This window comes from Trichechus manatus, unplaced genomic scaffold (assembly GCF_000243295.1).
Source record: "Trichechus manatus latirostris isolate Lorelei unplaced genomic scaffold, TriManLat1.0 scaffold00194, whole genome shotgun sequence".
NCBI classification, from domain to species: domain Eukaryota; kingdom Metazoa; phylum Chordata; class Mammalia; order Sirenia; family Trichechidae; genus Trichechus; species Trichechus manatus.
Genome location: NW_004444130.1, coordinates 1890444 through 1907226, shown reverse-complemented (window position 1 = coordinate 1907226; position 16783 = coordinate 1890444). Strand labels below are relative to the sequence as shown.

Genomic DNA, 16783 nt, shown 5'->3' with positions numbered 1-16783 from the left:
TTTAGATAATTTAACAAAAAATTTCTTAATATGTTCAAACTTTGCCAAAATGGAAAAGGATATCCACAAGAATATAAAAAAGTTGCAAGAAAATGCTGTGAATCTGATTTTAAAAAATTAATTAGGAAGTAAAAATTAAGACAGAAGTACTTGGGAATTGGTAAAAAAAATCCTTAATTTATATATATATATACATATATATATATGGAAACCCTGATAGCGCAGTGGTTAAAAGCTACAGCTGCTAACCAAAATGTTGGCAGTTTGAATCCACCAGGCGCTCCTTGGAAACCCTATGGGGCACTTCTACTCTGTCGTATAGGGTTGCTATGAGTCGGGATCAATTCGACAGCAACGGGTTTGGTTTTTATATATGACAACCACAATGGAAGCCAAAGCACTCAAAAAGGTCATTTGTTTTCTGTGGATCGAGTGAGAAAAGGTCAGTTGTTTTTTGTGATTGATTGAGAGACCCCTGTAGAAGAATATTGAGTTTTACTGTTGGAACAGTGATTAAGTTAGCAGTGGTGATAAAGTGCCTTCATGGGGAGAAGGTAATAACAGTGCCTGGTAGACCAAAGGCATCACCATGCCATCTCTAGCCCACATTTCCAGGCTACCCTTTTCCATCCCCATCATGAAGTGCATTTTTGATTTCTTTGATTTCACTTGCTGTTTATTATATAATAGTCTCTTGACATCTTGTAGAATGATAGGACAATGACTTACTAGTGAGTCTTGTAATGCTTCACCAGAAGCACCAGGGCAGTAGACACAATCCCAAGCAGAAGTGTTTGCATTTGTCTAACTAAAATGTATCATACATTTGACAGCAGTTAGAAAATGTAAGAAATCTGGAGTCAGAAGACGTGGGTTCAGAACCAAGATCTACTGTGATTTCCTGCATAATCTTGGATTAGTCATTTCTAAGCCTTAGTGACGTCACCCATAAAAGCAGATCGAATCAATTTAGATAAAATATATGAAATTTCGTTGTAAAATGTAAAGCAATAATTAACCATGGAATGGCATGACTTAAGTAAATACTTGTCTTACGCTTTTTTTTGATGAATGGAGCTCTCCCCCGTCAGCCTATACAGGACGTATTTGAAGTCAGTAACACCTTGATTTTCTATGGTGAATGTGGTGCTTTTACGAGTGCCACAGATCAAAGCCCCAAAGTTGATGATGGAGGAAGGGCTGATGTTGTATTTGGAGAACACTGCATTCACAGAAAACTTAATTGGGATGCTGGCAATGATCTCACCTCCTTCCACAATACTAGGCTCAATAATCTAGAAAGGAAAGAACGATTGGGAGGATATCAGGCACTACCATGTCTCCAGAATTTCCATGAGTGTCCACTCCATTCCCTACTTTCATCACTGACATGAAGCCAAGATCTTATTTCTTCTCTTTCTATTATTGTATCAATAATAATAGTAGCAAACACTTATGCAGAGCTTACTGTGTGCCAGCCATGGATTAATATGAACCAGCTCTCTCTTTCATTTTCAGTTCCCCATTCATCTTTTGCACTTCATGACTGAACTCAGCTTCCTTGTCTCTGGTACTCCCCAAACACCTGGGGGGCACATTTCCTTTCTTGCTACCTCTATTTCTGATGACTGAGCACACCTCTCACCTGATCCACTTTTGCCTGCTAGTTGAGACCAAACCCTGCTATGTCCTATGTAGCTGCCACCCAGGTCAGCCCTCTGCCAAAGCACAGATAAACCATATACACTTCATTTTGACAGGAGCCCCACAATCCTGCCACCAAGCCCGGCCCTCCCTTTGAGCTCTCTTACATGACAGCGCAGGATGGGCAGGTGCTCGATCTTCACTTCCTTTTTTGCACGAAACAACACCTGGACATTTGTGGGCTTTTCCATTGTGGTCAGTGAGCCCTTCTTGGGTTGGACTGAGATTGTGGAATTTAAATTGGTCACTGATGTCCCTAATGAGTCCACAGAAAAGCTAGCAGGCAGGAATAAAAAGTCCATTTAGGTCATTATCCAGGGAACCCAAGATACTAGAGAGAAGAGTCTTAAACCATTAAGTGTCTTCCATGCCTCTAGCTCTGTTTAACCACTATGCCTAACAGTGGTCACTGTGCTTTGTGCTCTGTGACCATCCCCACCTTAGCCAGCATTGACTGGGCAGGGGATTGGTGGTGCTTGAGGCAAAGAGCCATCTCTAGGCTAGTCTGTGGTGGAGAGGTGTCCTTGCAGGAGATCTCTAACCAACAGGGACACTTGACACTGGAAAAAGACCAACTAAATTAATTCGTATCTGTCTTTCAGGGAGTCTGAATGCAGTATACACAGAGGGAGCAGTGATGCAGAAGCCACAGGATTCACGGAGAGAAAGCAGGGGTAGAGTCATGCTCTAGGAAGAGAGATCATGGCCCGATGGGCTGAGGCAAGAAGTCACAGACACAAGTTGAGGCAGGAGAAAGGCAAAGGGACAGGAGTAGGAGCAGGAACTTCCATTGAAGCAGCACATCTGGGTTGCTGTGGGGATCCAAATGACATTTCCACTCTCCAGGAGACCTGGCCATCCAATTGCATCATGCATAGTGCCTATGCCTCCTCACTTTTCTGCACATCCTTTTAACAAACCCCTGATCACCTGTCCTGACTTGTGGGTGGCTCTCACACAACTTAAAAGACAGAGCCAAAGCCCTATCATAATCCAAAACAAAGCTCACAAATGGACAAGATTCCATTTAACACTAATTCTAAAGTGACACTGGCTTTCTTTTAGGTTTGTTGAGCATTTTAAAAAATTTATTAAATCTTACATTTTCATTGCTTTTAACTAATGGTAGTATTGAGGTGGGAGCTCTCTCATTTCAACATTCCTTTAACTAAAATAAAACTATCATGAATACACTAAGTCTATCCAAAGACTGCAAGGGGGTGGTCCCTTTACCAACTGTGAATTCTTCTGGGGAAGGATGACCTTTCATAGACATTGACTGGGCATGAGTGCTGGCACTGACACCAAGAGTGGTGTGACCTTGTCTGAGTAACCACCTCTCCCCACTCTACTAACCAGGCTGCCCTTTCCTCTTTGAGGAATCTCCCTTGTTTACTGTTTTGTTTTTAATCTTATGGGATGCACACAAGATGGATCTCTATTCTACCAGGCTACTGTTTGGACTGCTATATAATACAGTGGTTCTTAAAATGTTTAAAAAATACATTGGAAAATCCTTCCTTCATATGAAATCTTATGCAGAGGACAAACTTATAAAACAGATAAGAGCCAGAGGGAGGGCAGGAGAGCTTGAAGCCAGGTCTCCCCACCCTCAGTCTCTGTATTGCTTCTCCAGCCTCATCCCTACAGTCTCTTCTCCACCAGCAGCCTCCCTGTGGCTCCAGGTGCATCTAGGGGGCCCTTAGGGTCTCTGTAAAGCAGCAGAGTTGAGAGCAGTGTGAAAGTCTCTGCTCTCTTAGCATTTGGAATTCCATTCATTTGAAGCCAAGGAAGGCGAAAAGTAGAGATGGTTCTTATGACTTCCTTGATTGATTTTTTTAATCTCCCAGGCAACACTCTTTTCCCCATGTGGTGGAGTGCACCGTCCTGTGCCTGAAGGTATTCAGGTTACCTGAAAATGATCTCATATTTCCCGCGGTTCTTCAGTTGCAGGGGCTGCTTCACCTCCTCCATGACCCGCACAATCCCAAAATCGAGGCCTCCTTCGGCTCCTGCAGAGGGATGAATGAAAACATTGTGGCTAGAAGTCTCTTGTAAGTGAGCTTCCACAAACAAACAACAAACAGGGCTTTTCCACCCAGTTCAGTGGGGCAGCTCCCTCTAGCTTTCTATCTTAAGATAAACGTCCTTTCATGTCTCCCACCAGCTAAAACTTTTCCCAGTCTGTTTTCTATTTTTGTATAAAGTATATAGTTTACAGAGTTGGGATATTGCATATAAATTTTTATTGTTTTACTTATCATTAAATCATAAGCATTTGACCACATAATTAAAAACTCTTCATAAATGTGATCTTAGTGGCTGCATAAGATTCCATTATACGACCGTTATACAATTTAAAATATTATTCCTACAATATTATTCCACTATTGCTAGACATTTAGGTTATTTCCAGTTTTCCATTATTACAAATAATGCTGCAATAGCTTTACATATAAGCCAAATGACAGCTAAGCAAACATGTAGCTTTACCACTATGAATCTTCTGAAAAGACATAATATAGGAAAATGAGGGATAGTGGAGAACTGTATCATAAAAGGAGAGATCTAACCTGGGTGTTAGGGTAGTGTGGGAGACAGAAATATGGCCCCCAAACATGTTCATGTCCTAATTCCTGAAATCTATGAATATTTTATCTTACATAGCAAAGGGGAATTAAGGTTGCAGGTGGAATTAAAGTTGCTAATTAGCTGATCTTAAAATAGGGAGGTTGTCCTGGATTATCTGGGTGGGTCCAATGTAATTATAAGGGTCCTTAAAATGGAAGAGAGAGGCAGAGGTGGGAGAACCAGAGAGATGGCAGAGTGAGAAGGACTTGGCCTGATGTTACTGGCTTGGAATATGGAGGAAGGGACTATGAGCCAAGGAGTACAAGCTGGCCTTCAGAAGCTAGAAAAGGCAAGGAAATGGATTCTCCCCTGGAGCCTCTAGCAAGGAGTGCAGCCTTGCTGACACCTTGATTTTAGCCCAGTGAGCCCATGCCAGACTTCTGACCTCCAGAACTGTCGGATAATAAATTTGTGTTGTTTTAAGCCGCTAAACCAAAACCAAACCAGTTGAGTAGATTCCGACTCATAGTGACCCTATAGGACTGAGTAGAATTGCCCCATAGGTTTTCCAAGGACTAGATGGTAGATTTGAATGGCCAACCTTTTGGTTGGCAGCCGTAATTCTTAACCACTGTGCAACCAGGGCTCCTTTAAGCCACTAAGTAAGTAACTTGTTATGGTAGCCATAGAAAACTAATACTGGCAGGAAGAGAGATGCTCACTCTCAAAGACTGCTCTGACAACAGCTCTGCAAGTTTTATATTTATGACCACCCCTTGCTGTCTCCAGTTGGAAAAACTATGGTTTTGTAGTAACACGGCTAATATCACTTTGGAGCTTGCATTATCCTTTAAAGAACTTTTCCCCACCACAATACTGACAACACACTAGTCTTCATCTACACAGAACTTCTAGTGGGTGAAAAACTGCCCTTTCCTTGAAGGGATCAACAGACCTTTGGGGAAGGTGATGTCCAAGGCAATGTCGTATGATTCTGCAAAGATCAGGATGTTTTCAATTTGAACAATGCCAACAAGATTTTCTGCATCTAAAACCTGTTGCAGTGAGAAAAGTTCTTCAGTAAAAGCAAGACCCATGGCCTCCAGCTGCTTGTTGTCCCCTCTGTTTCATCCCTGTTGATGATCCCTTTCACTGTTCCAAGGAACATCTGAATGGCGCCACCCAACTGTTGACTCTTGAGATTAAAAAGGGGGCGATAAAGGATCTGTTTGTCAAAGGAAAGAGCTGCTAGGTAGTGGGTATGGCACACCTGCACCTGTTGGAGACCACCTGCCTCTCTGCTGAAGCTTAAAGTTGAGAAACTAAGTCACCAACTCCCTATACTTGGTGCTTTGAGTGCCAAGGGAAAATTTGCAGCTATCCCCAAACTCAGCTTTTAATTCAGAGTTTCCATCTTTTCTCTCATCAAACATTTTGCCAATGTTTCATAAAGCAAATTGGATTGACTTGAGTTTTACCTTCCTTCTTTTGCTACTCACCCTTTGACAGATGGCAAGAAGAGATGGCAGCAGGAGGAAACAATAGAAAAAAACCTTGAATTATCAGCTCCTGAATTTATACAGTACCTTTCTTCTGATGAATGTCAAGTACCCAGAGCATTTAATTTCCTTTGCTTCCTCCCTTGGGGGAGGTGAGTAGAAGGGATAAAAATAAATTTTGTAATTGAGGAAATAGGAAGGACAATTTAAGTGTTATACCATCAGAATAAAACAAGTTCTCTGGAGAGCTTTCAAAAGGGATCAGAAGAGAAGGCATTTCCTAGTATAGATGTTGAAAAAGTATAATCTGGGGGCAGAGGAGCCTTAGAACATGGGGGGTGGGGGGTGGGGGCTGAGGGAGACTCTTAAAGCCTACTTTGTGTAGAGCTGCTTTTTGTCTGGGATACACAGGGATACCATATGAGTTGTAAAAATATGGGAATGTTTCTGTACCTGTTGGTAAATAGCTGTCATGATGAACTCTCTAAGATCACCTTGCTATCTGCCTTCCATCCCCTACCATGTGAACCTCTGAACCTCCCATGTTCCAGCAACTAAAGGATGAAGCTGGCCTGTTCGGAGGACTCCAAGAACCTGGGGACACCAGCCATGTTGCCTGGATCCACTGTTATAGACCAGAGCCTGTGCAGAGACTGGGTGCTAAAGGTTCTGACTGTCATCCCTGGACTTTATACATATTTGTACATTGAGTGATCTATCAATCTCTGTTTTCAAATATCTGTCATGGGTTAAGGGGCAAGAGAGATTAGATCCATTGACTGGCCTAAAAATGTACGACAGGATTAGTGAGTGTAAATTACAAGGTGAAAATCTATACTCAACCCAAGGAAGAATTAAGTCAGGCCTGTTCAAAAAAAATATCAGGATATTTTGAGTGGTAGTAAGTTTTCTGTCCTTGGAGATATTCAAGGAGAAGTTTGGTTGATCCCTTGCATGTTGCAGGATCAATTCAAACATCAAAAATCAGTGACATACATGCATTCACTCAATAGATTCTACTGAGTGCCTAATATGTACAGGTCTGTGCTAGACACTGGATATGATGATGTAGTGGGTTGAATGGTAGCCCCTCAAAAGCTATGTCTATGTCCTCACCCCCAGAACCTGTGCATGTGACCTTATTAGGAAAATGGTCTTTGCAGATATAATTAAGGACCTCAAGAAGAGCTCATCTTTGATTAACCAGATGGAACCTAAATCCAATGACAAATGTCATTATAAGAGACAGAAGACACAGACAGCAGAAGGCCACAGGAAGGCAGGCACAGAGACTGGAGTGATTTAGCCACAAGCCAAGGAATGCCTGGAGCCATCAGAAGCTAGAACAGGCAAGGAAGGATTCCTCCCCTAGAGCTTCAGAGAAAGTGTGGTGCTGGTGACACCTTGATTTTGGACTTCTGACCTCCAGAGCTGTGAGAGAATTAATTGTGTTGTTTTAAACCATCCAGTTTGTGGTAATGTGTTACAGTAGTAACAGGAAACTAATACAGATGGTGAAGAAGTCAGGTGAGATCCTGTCCTCCTGGAGTTCATGTAAGTAAAGAAAGAACAGGTTAATGTCAGAAAAGATTAGGTGCTCTGAAGAATGGAAACCAGGGAGAGTGATTGCATGTGACGGAGGACTCCCTAGATGGGTGGTTAGGGAAGCCCTAGCTGAAGCAGTGATGTTTAGGGACCTCTAAAGCAGGAGCCAGCTCCCCCACTGGGCCCAGGGATAGCATTTCTAGCAGGGGTGTGGCAAGACAAGGGGCTGAGGGAGGGAAGAGCCAAAAGACAAAAGTGTGATAGAAGCCAGCAAGTGAGGGTAGGGGCAGATGCTGATATAGAGGCAGGCAGGGCCTCAGAGGTAGATGAGACCCTGGGCTTTATTCTTATTGCAATGGGAGGCCAGCAAAGTATTTCATGAACGAGAGTAAGCTTATCTGACTGACATTTTAAAGATCCTTCTGGATATTTGTGGGGAACAGGAAGAGGGAAACCAGTTAGGAGGTCTCATGGATTGAATTGTGTCCCCCCAAAATATCTGTCAACTTGGCTGGGTCATGATTCCCAGTATTGTATGATTATGTACCATTCTGTAATCTGATGTGATTTCCTTATGTGTTGTAAACTCTATCACTATGATGTAATAAGATGGATTAGCGGCAGTTACACTGATGAGGTCTATAAGATTAGATAGTGTCTTAAGCCAGTCTCTTTTGAGATATAAAAGAGAGAAGCGAGCACAGACACATGGGAACCTCATACCATCAACAAAGCAGTGCTGAGAGCAGAGCATGTCCTTTGGTCCGGAGGTTCCTGTGCAGAGAAGCTCCCAGACCAAGGGAAGACTGATGACAACGGACCTTCCTCCAGAGCCAACAGAGAAAGCATTCCCTTGGCGCTGATGCCCTGAATTTGGACTTGTAGCTTACTAGACTGTGAAGAATAAACTTCTCTTTGTTAAAGCCATCCACTTGTGATATTTCTGTTACAGCAGCACTAGATGACTAAGACAGGAGGCCTCTGCAGAAGTCCAGGTGAGAGGCTCCTGGGGGCCTGGACGAGGGTGGTGGCAGTGTGGACATTTCGAAGGCACAGTTGACAAGTTGTTGGAGGACTGGGTTGGAGGGGAGGCAGTGAGGAAAAGGGGGGAATCAAGGATGATTTCCAGGTGTCTGTCAGGAGCAACTGGGTGGAAAGTGGAGACGTTTATTGAGACAGGGAAGTCTGGTGGATGACGGGGTTTAGAGGCATGAAGTTAGGAATCTAGTGGTTACCTAGTTTAGTAACATCATTCACTCATTCATCCATCCATCTACACATTCATTCTACATTTATTGATTGCTTCTGTTCCTGGCACTGGGATATCAGCTATGAACAATACAGACATGGTCTCTGTCTTTGAAGAGTTTACAGTCTTCTGCAGAGCATGACAGTGTGGGCTAGGGGCTACTAAACGGGGAGCATATGGGAGCATGGAACACAGAGTGCTGGCTCTGTGTGTGTGTGTGTGTGTGTGTGTGTGTGTGTGTGTGTGTGTGTTAGGGAACCCACTGTGCATGCATTTTGATGACTGTATCTGGGATGTGCGGAACCTCACCTCTAGGCGAATAGCCTTCTTGATGTTGATGGGCTTGGAGGGCTGGAAGTGCACCTGCAAGCCGTACTCAGACTTGGGGGGGATGGTCCCCTGCATCATTGACACAGTGAAGTCATCGCCCAGGTGCTCCAGGCTGGAGATCCGCCAGGCCACAGGCAGGGGCGTGATGTTGCGGAGGAGGACTATCTTGGATTCTTTTCTGCAGTGACCAAAAGAAATTTTGTCAGTCACAACCGATTAAAAAAAAAAAAAATCACAATTTCTCCTTTGTGTGGCTCTGTGTTTAAAATTTCTTAGCCCTTCTTTTCTGCTTGTTTCATTTAGGTCTTTTAGCTTATGAGGCTGGGATAATTTGTATGATTCTTAATTTTTTCTCATGTAAGTTAGCCCCAATTAACTCAAATGTAATGATATAATTTTAAATTTAGAGAAAAGTTGTAAGAATTCCTCTACACTCTTTCCCAGATTCACTGATTGTTTATATTTTGCCCTCTTAGCTTTGAATTCAAATTCACATTCTCTCTCCCTCATATATATCCATACTTTTTTTCTGAACCATTTGAAAGTAAATTGGAGCTATTGTGCTCCTTTACCTTTAAATATTTCAGTGCATATTTCCTAAGAACAAGAACATTTATTAAACCCAGGAAATTTAATACTGATTTAATACTATTACCAATTATAAATATGGTAATATGTTAGTATGTTAGACTGCTTGATGTTGTCCCACAGTTTACTGAGGGTCTGTTCATTTAAAAAAAATTCTTCCCCCTGAGGCATAGAGACGTTAATTCATGGCCCCAGACTCACAGAGTTAGTGGCAAGACTTGGGTTATTACTCAGACCAGCTGCTTGACAGTCATGTGGAACTGGCTGTGGCAGGTCAGAAAAAGCACTCTTGCTACTTCATCTGTTACTTAAATTCACTGATCAATATTTATTAGGGAATGGGGTCTGGTGGTGATGATCAAGGAATGTAAGACACATGTCATTACAAAATTCTCTCCCAGGACCTCAGAAATAAACATTCTCTACTTAGAATGATACAATTCCAATGAATATATATGAAGTTCTAGTTTTGGTCTGACCTTCTCTGTTTGTATGCTAATTTCTAGAGCAAAGATTCTTTACTTTTTAGGGTAATGGATCCGTTTGAGAACCTGGAGAATTAGCTATCCTGAGAAAAATGCATATAGGCACACACTTTGCATTTGATCTTAGGGGAATCCTTGACCCTGTTGAAGTCCCTCCACCGAGCCCAGGTTGACAATCTGTGAACTAAACAAGGTTACTAACAATCCCAGTTTACATGGGCAGAGAAATTTCCCAGGATGTAGATCAGTGCTAAAACTGGTAAAGTCCAGAGCAAACTATGATGAACTGGTCACCCTAGAACTAAATGAACTCTAAATTTCTTTCTAGTCCAGGCCTTTGGTGAATCACCCAGAACTCTTACCTGTGCAGCAAGAGCCGGTCAAAATGCAATTGCCTGTGGTCCAGCTCCAGTTCAGGGCGGATCCCCTGGCAGCTTAATTTGAAGATAGCTGGCTCTGGGTTCTCCTTGATGCAGCAGACGATGTTGTCTTCAAAGACGCCAACTGCAGTCGGGTAGGCCCACACGGTTAGCATCTAACGGAAGAGTCAAAAGAAAGTACATTTACATCGAGGATGCCAATGCCTCAAATTTCCCAAGAAGGCTTGCTCCAGTAGCCTTGTTTTCATGAAATTGTACCTGTTTCTCATTGGGTTTAAGAATCATGGTGGTGGGCTCCAAGAAGTAGGTGTTTGCCCTGACATCATGTTGAAAACAGAAGTACACCTCCACGAGCATTGGGGAACTGTTCAGGATCGTCAGTGTCTCCATGTTACCTGGGAAGATGGATGACTTGTACCTGGAAATGAACAAAAACAGAGATGTGGTTGTGAGGATTGAATGAGAATTCAGGTAGAAAAAGAGATGGCAAAGTGCAAGGCAATTCAAAGGGACAGTGTGGTTACACTGAGGCAGCAGCACAGGGGCTAAGAACACGGGCTATGTCATTGTGCAGACTTGCATCTGACAATACTAAAGCAGGCCCTGCCACAAACATCCTAGCTTGGCCTCCCTCTCCTGCATCACTGTGGGATGTTCTTCCTGTTTCTCAGTACATTCCAGCCACAGTAGAACTTCTTTCTCTTCTCTAATAAATAGTTATTGAATGGATGAGTAAATGAATGAATGAATGAACAAATGAATTTGCTCAAGGTCGCATGGCTGCAAGGTTTGATCTAGATGTGTGTATGGTTTTAAACTCCACGGTGCATGTGGGAAGGAAAGGATGGAATGGCAGGCATTGGACACACATGACAAAGCAGGTATAAACCCTCCCCCCAACACACACATATACATTCATATATTCACCGTTGCTAATACAAGGCAGCCTAGCTTAGTGGATGGGGGCTCTGGACTCGGACAAGCCTGGGGTGACTTATAATAAGAAATAAACGTGCATTCTCTCTTATTTTTGTTGTCATCATTTCTATAGACTTTTGGAGTTGGCAGGGAGGGACATATAAGAGGGACATTGTTTCTTCTTTTCATTTTGAGGCCCAGCGAAAGGAACTGCTTGCCAAGGGTCACGCAGTTGTGAGTGCCTGAGAAGGGACCAGAGCCCAGCTCTCCTAACTGGTGATTCAGGGCTAACTGAGGAGGTGTTAGTAAAAGCTAACAATGAGGAACCACACCTGTATTATTCATGAGCCCAATCCAGGAGTCTTAAATCTGCTTTGATAAAATTGATCACTTACTTATCTCTTGATTTTCCACAAAGCAGTGGCCCAAAGTAAAACCTGTCCATGCTCATAACATACTTCTTAAAGATGACCTCATTTGTCTTTATGTCCTTCTTCCTCTGAGGGAATACCACTCTAAACACAGGGCAGAAAGGGGTGAGGAGAAGCTGTCTGAATGAAAGTTCAATGCCACCACATGATGTTTACCTGAACCTAACACCCCCTGTTCAGCAAAGGGTCCAGGCATCTGGAGACAGAGTGACTCTTAATTTGAGGACCTGGTTGAACCTTTATATCCCCCACTGAATGAGGCTAGTATAGTTTGAATTTAAGAAAAAGATTCTAAGTAGTGTCTTCCATAAAAAGGGGTCCATGATAGAGCTGAGTTGGACTGCCTGTTCTAGTGCTCCCAGCTAGAAAAACCCTTATGGAAAGCTAGTTCTGGTAGGTATTAATCAGCCTTTGAGTTCCATGGTAAAATGTGGCTCCTCGATGAGAACTGCAACAATGCTTCTCTGGGTGGATCAGTTACGAAAGGCCCCTTTCTCTGGGCAGAGTCAACCTCACTAGCTTGCCCAGCCAAGCACCTTTATGAGTGTGTGAGCTGCACAGTGGTACTCAGAAGCTTGGAAAGAAGCTCACCCATATATTCATGTTATAGGACAAGAAGTCCTATAGTAAATATGAAACCTATTCAAATTTGCTTACTAGTGAAAAAATAAACTTGTCAGAGGAAGACTTTTTTTTCCTCCTTACGCCTATTGTTATGGATTGAATTGTGGCCTCCCAAAGATGTGTTGAAGTCCTAATCTCTGGTACCTGTGAACAAGACCTTGTTTGGAAATAGGATCTTTGAAGATGTTATCAGTTAACATGAGGTCATACTGGAGTATGATAGGTCCTGATCCTATCTGAATGGTATCCTTATAAAAGAGGAGAAGAGACACAGAGGAAGGATGGGCATGTAAAGATGCATCTACAAGCCAAGGTACACCTACGGCTACCAGAAGCTGAGAGAGACAAGAAAGGATCTTTCCCTAGGGCTTTGGAAGGAGCATGCCCCACCAACAGGTTAATTTTAACTTCTAGCCTCCAGAACTGTGGGACAATACCTTTCCATTCTTATAAACCACCCAATTTGTGGTATTTTGTTACTATAGCCCTAGGAAATGAATACACCTATTAACATTCTCTTTACCTTAATCTGGCAATATCAAATGGTGTCATGTCATTCCTGCAGCTCTTAGCCAATGTCCAAGGCACTGAAACCCAATACAAGAGGGTCTGGGATGCTGTCCCAGTTCTACATTATTATTAAGGGCCATCTTATTCAAAGTATCATGGGGAAAAACTAAAATGTATCTGCCGGTTTTTTTTTCAAAATAAAATATACTTACTTTGGGTCTTGGCAAATGTACGGGTAAGTGCAGACACCCCGGCAATAGAGCTGGTACTGGCGGCAAGTTCCAAGGATCTCAAAGTTAAAAGTTTGGTCAAAGTTTCCGAGATCATTAGAAGAGAAGTGCACTCTCAAAGTCACCTCACCGTTGGCTGGTACGATCCAACGGAAATGATTCAGCCTGCAAAGGACCGTGTAGGTTTTTAAAACGACAGTGTTTCCTTTTGGCCAAGAGAAGACATAAGAGTTGCCTAGGAGAAACCCTGTCCTGCTGAGGCTGCGTTGGGTCCCACAGGCAGAACAGCCCTGTTCCTACCCGGTGCTGTGACAGCCACAGCCTCAGCTTTGGGGCCCCAGCATCCCCGCTCCCTAGCTTCTTGGAGGCCCACCTGATGAATTTTTCCTGGGAGGGCTGCCCAGTGAAGTTGTTCTGGTCTATGTCCGACAGGGGGGCAATGGCTCCAGGAGTTCCCCCAGAAAGGCCCTTCCTGTTAACGCCAATGCGACGTTTGTCCTTCTGAGACTCGCGGGATTGCTCCGATTTTTCTTTCAGTTTCTGTCTGCTTCCTTTAGATGGGGTGGTCTGCTCCTCTTGGGCCTTTATTAAAAATGAGCATTTGGTCATAAATACACATGAACAGAAGACCTGGATGCTTACCACATCTGCAGTGTGGGCCCAGGATGCTGGCTGCTGTCTAGAGTAGAGCAAGGCCCAGCCTCATGGGTAGGTGACGAGCCTGCTGTGTTCCTTGGCACCCCATTCCCTGAGGAGGATGAAACCTTTGAGAAAGCTTGAAGCTCCACCATAGCTGGTTAGGTTTCAAGCTTTATCAGCATTGCAGGCCCCTTGCCCACTGCAGTCTACTTCCCAATATTTTGTTGACTTATTCTACCTGCCGCCATCTCCTCTCCCCTTTTCTTTGTCCTTAGGGCTTATGCTTTATTTTTTTAAGTCCCTTATTGTTTTAATCTGTCATGATTAATAAGAAGTCCCCATTTATTAATGTTTTCTGATCAATTTCATTCTTATTTTTTGTCTTTTAATTTATTTATCATTTTCTAACTTTTTATTTTGGAAAACTATCAAAGTTGAAGGCATAGTACAATGAACACATAGTTTTAACTGTTGTTAACAGTTAGCCCTATTTGTTTTATCTGTCATTTTGTCTTCTGAACCATTTAAAGTACTTTGTGGACATGATGACACTTTACCTCTAAATACTTTAGCCTGCATATCTTCTGAGGACAGTCTCCTACACTACCACAAGACCATTATCACACCTAAGAAAAGCAACAGTAATTCAATAGTATTGTCCTAGCACAGTCCATATTAAAGAGTTCCCATTTATCTTGAGTATGTCTTTACTAGCTATTTTTTCCGAATAAGTATCTAATTAACTTTCTTATATTGTTTTTGGTTATATTTCTTTAATACCTTTTAATCTAGAACCTCCTTCCCCCATCACACTGACTTTTTAGAGAGATTAGATCTGTTTTCTTACTGAACATCCTACATTCTGAATTGTTCTGACTATTCTCACAGCGTTATTTAACTTATGTCTTCATTCCCTGTAAACTGAAAATTAGGCTTGAAAGCTTGACTAGACTGACAGTTGATCTGTGTACTTTCTACTCCATCATAGCAGGGGACAAATAATGTCAGGACGACCCACTATTAGATACAAAGTGTGTCCACATGGTAGGGTGATGCCCTCGAGACCCCTCTGTTGCAGAGTAGCTTTTCCCTTTGCAGTCAGCAAATCACATGTGGGATGGCACTATGGCTCTGTGTGAATGTCTTGTTCACAACTTTTCACCTACTGCTTTTTGCATTCACTGGTGGTCCCTAATCAATTATTTCACTCAAGGGGCAACAAACTGGTGCTTTTCTAAATCTGTCATTCTTTCAGTTGCCATTCTTCCAGAACAATGAGTTTCCCTTGTCAACTGGGGATGAGCTGGAGTTCCTCCTAAGATGCTGAGTTAAAGAATCACCTTCCTTTTCATGGCCAATCTCAAAAGGCCAAACTTCAGAATAAGGAGGTGGTGTCATAGTCACCTCCTATGGTGGCCATTTTTCTTCTTTATCTTTTTTATTTGGAACTTCACCATGGACTCTTTGTTCTGGTGTGACAGGCCTGCCAATGCTGCTGACTTCAGATGTTGATTTTCCTACCTAGTTGTAAAATGAAGTTTCTAGTATTCTTTGCCACCTACTTGTGCTGTAGGCAGGCCCTATATGTGATTGTATTTGCTCTCTTTGCTGATGTGCATGGTTTGTAGGAGACTGTGTAGAAAAATCCAAATTTTGGCCACCATTATCCTATGGAATAAAAAGCCCCTCTATAATTTTTAATATAATACTTTCTGTATATTATTGTAGTCAAGTCTATTTTTTCTTTGTAATTTATTCTATTAATTTAATCTATACTGTCTTCCATTTTTATGATTTTATTTTGATTTTTAAATATTTTTAATTCAGCTTGAGTTTATTTTATGTAAGGCAAGGAGCTAAAAAGTGACTTTAACAAAAATGTCCAATCTTCTCATCATAGTATCTTTAATAGTCTATCCTTTCTTGAATGGTATATGTTCCCTGAGTCTGTGAATTCTGCTGGACTGTTTGAATTACCTTAGCTTCAGTATGCATTTTAGTATCTTTTCTAAAGAGCTAGTTTTGCTTATTTTTTCTTGCAGATGAACTTCAAAGTAATTCAGTAAGATCCCTAAACTATCCTATGGGGATTGGAAGGGTTGAGAAATGACAGTCAATCATTTTAAGTCTCTCTTGGGAAGTAGGACAAGTCACACCCAGGGGAGATGTAGCCCAGGGAAGCTCCTGCAGGGACCTTAGGCAGGATCCTCAAGTCCAGGGAGGGTCTGGGGAAAATCCATCCTGTGAGCATGACATCCACCCTCAACCAGACTGTTTCTGGCCCCGTAGAGGGTGGCCCTCCCTCCCTGCCCACCTGAAGGCCTGCAAGGCCAGGAGAATAAGCTGCTCGTGCTTTACCTTTACAGTGACCGTGGGGGTTAAGAGCTCTGTTTCTGCCTCCACTTCTTTTTTATCCTCCATCATGGAGAGCTCTTCTGATTGTGGGATGACAAAAATGAAATGCTTCAGGATGTCCGTTGGGGCCAAAGGCAGACGCTTCACAGGGTATGGGATTATTGAGAACAAGGCAGGAGGCGGGATGGGTGGTCCAGAGGAACCCAGACCTAAGATGTCTAGGATCTAAAGGAAAAGCCTATCGTTAATTCTCTGTGTGGAGAGCGGGCTAGCCCTAACAGCCCCTCTGTGTGAGCACTGGGTGGTTCAGACCTCCCCCAACCCCATCCCTCAGCATTCTTGGGAGACACTGCTACACAGAGCATGTCTTCGGGAGGGTGTGAAGGACCTCTGACACAGCTCTGCAGGTCTTTCCAAACTTCTGCCCCCAGACCAGGCTGGGCACTCCTGCTGTGGGTTGTGGGTTCCCCATGCCTCTTTTATTTATCACACTTTATTGTGACTGTTTAATTGCCTGTCTTTGTAACTGGACTGTAAACTTGATTAGGACGAAAACCAGGTTGATGCAACACATGGCCTACCACCCAGTAGGCACTCAGCAAATCTCCATTTAATGTAAAAAGACCAGCTCTTAAGATTCTGGTGTCTATAGTAAAGTCATTCCATCTATTTTCAGTTTCCATGTTAATTTTTCCTTTTGTTTTAAACATGCTTTCCTTCCAAAG

The 16783-nt window shown here is 42.7% G+C and overlaps 1 protein-coding gene across 1 annotated transcript in view; it reads right to left on the bottom strand.

The window, feature by feature from the left end:
- The window catches only part of HYDIN (HYDIN axonemal central pair apparatus protein), a 359230-nt gene that overhangs the window by 60705 nt on the left and 281742 nt on the right, over positions 1-16783 (bottom strand). Inside the window, exons 45-55 of the mRNA XM_004387835.2 lie at positions 16062-16283; positions 13438-13646; positions 13047-13229; positions 11665-11784; positions 10610-10769; positions 10334-10506; positions 8878-9076; positions 5231-5330; positions 3617-3716; positions 1812-1980; positions 1057-1295 (exon numbers count right to left, since the gene is read on the bottom strand). Coding sequence (XP_004387892.1) covers positions 1057-1295; positions 1812-1980; positions 3617-3716; positions 5231-5330; positions 8878-9076; positions 10334-10506; positions 10610-10769; positions 11665-11784; positions 13047-13229; positions 13438-13646; positions 16062-16283 — 1874 coding nt within the window. The remainder of the gene's footprint in view (positions 1-1056; positions 1296-1811; positions 1981-3616; positions 3717-5230; positions 5331-8877; positions 9077-10333; positions 10507-10609; positions 10770-11664; positions 11785-13046; positions 13230-13437; positions 13647-16061; positions 16284-16783) is intronic.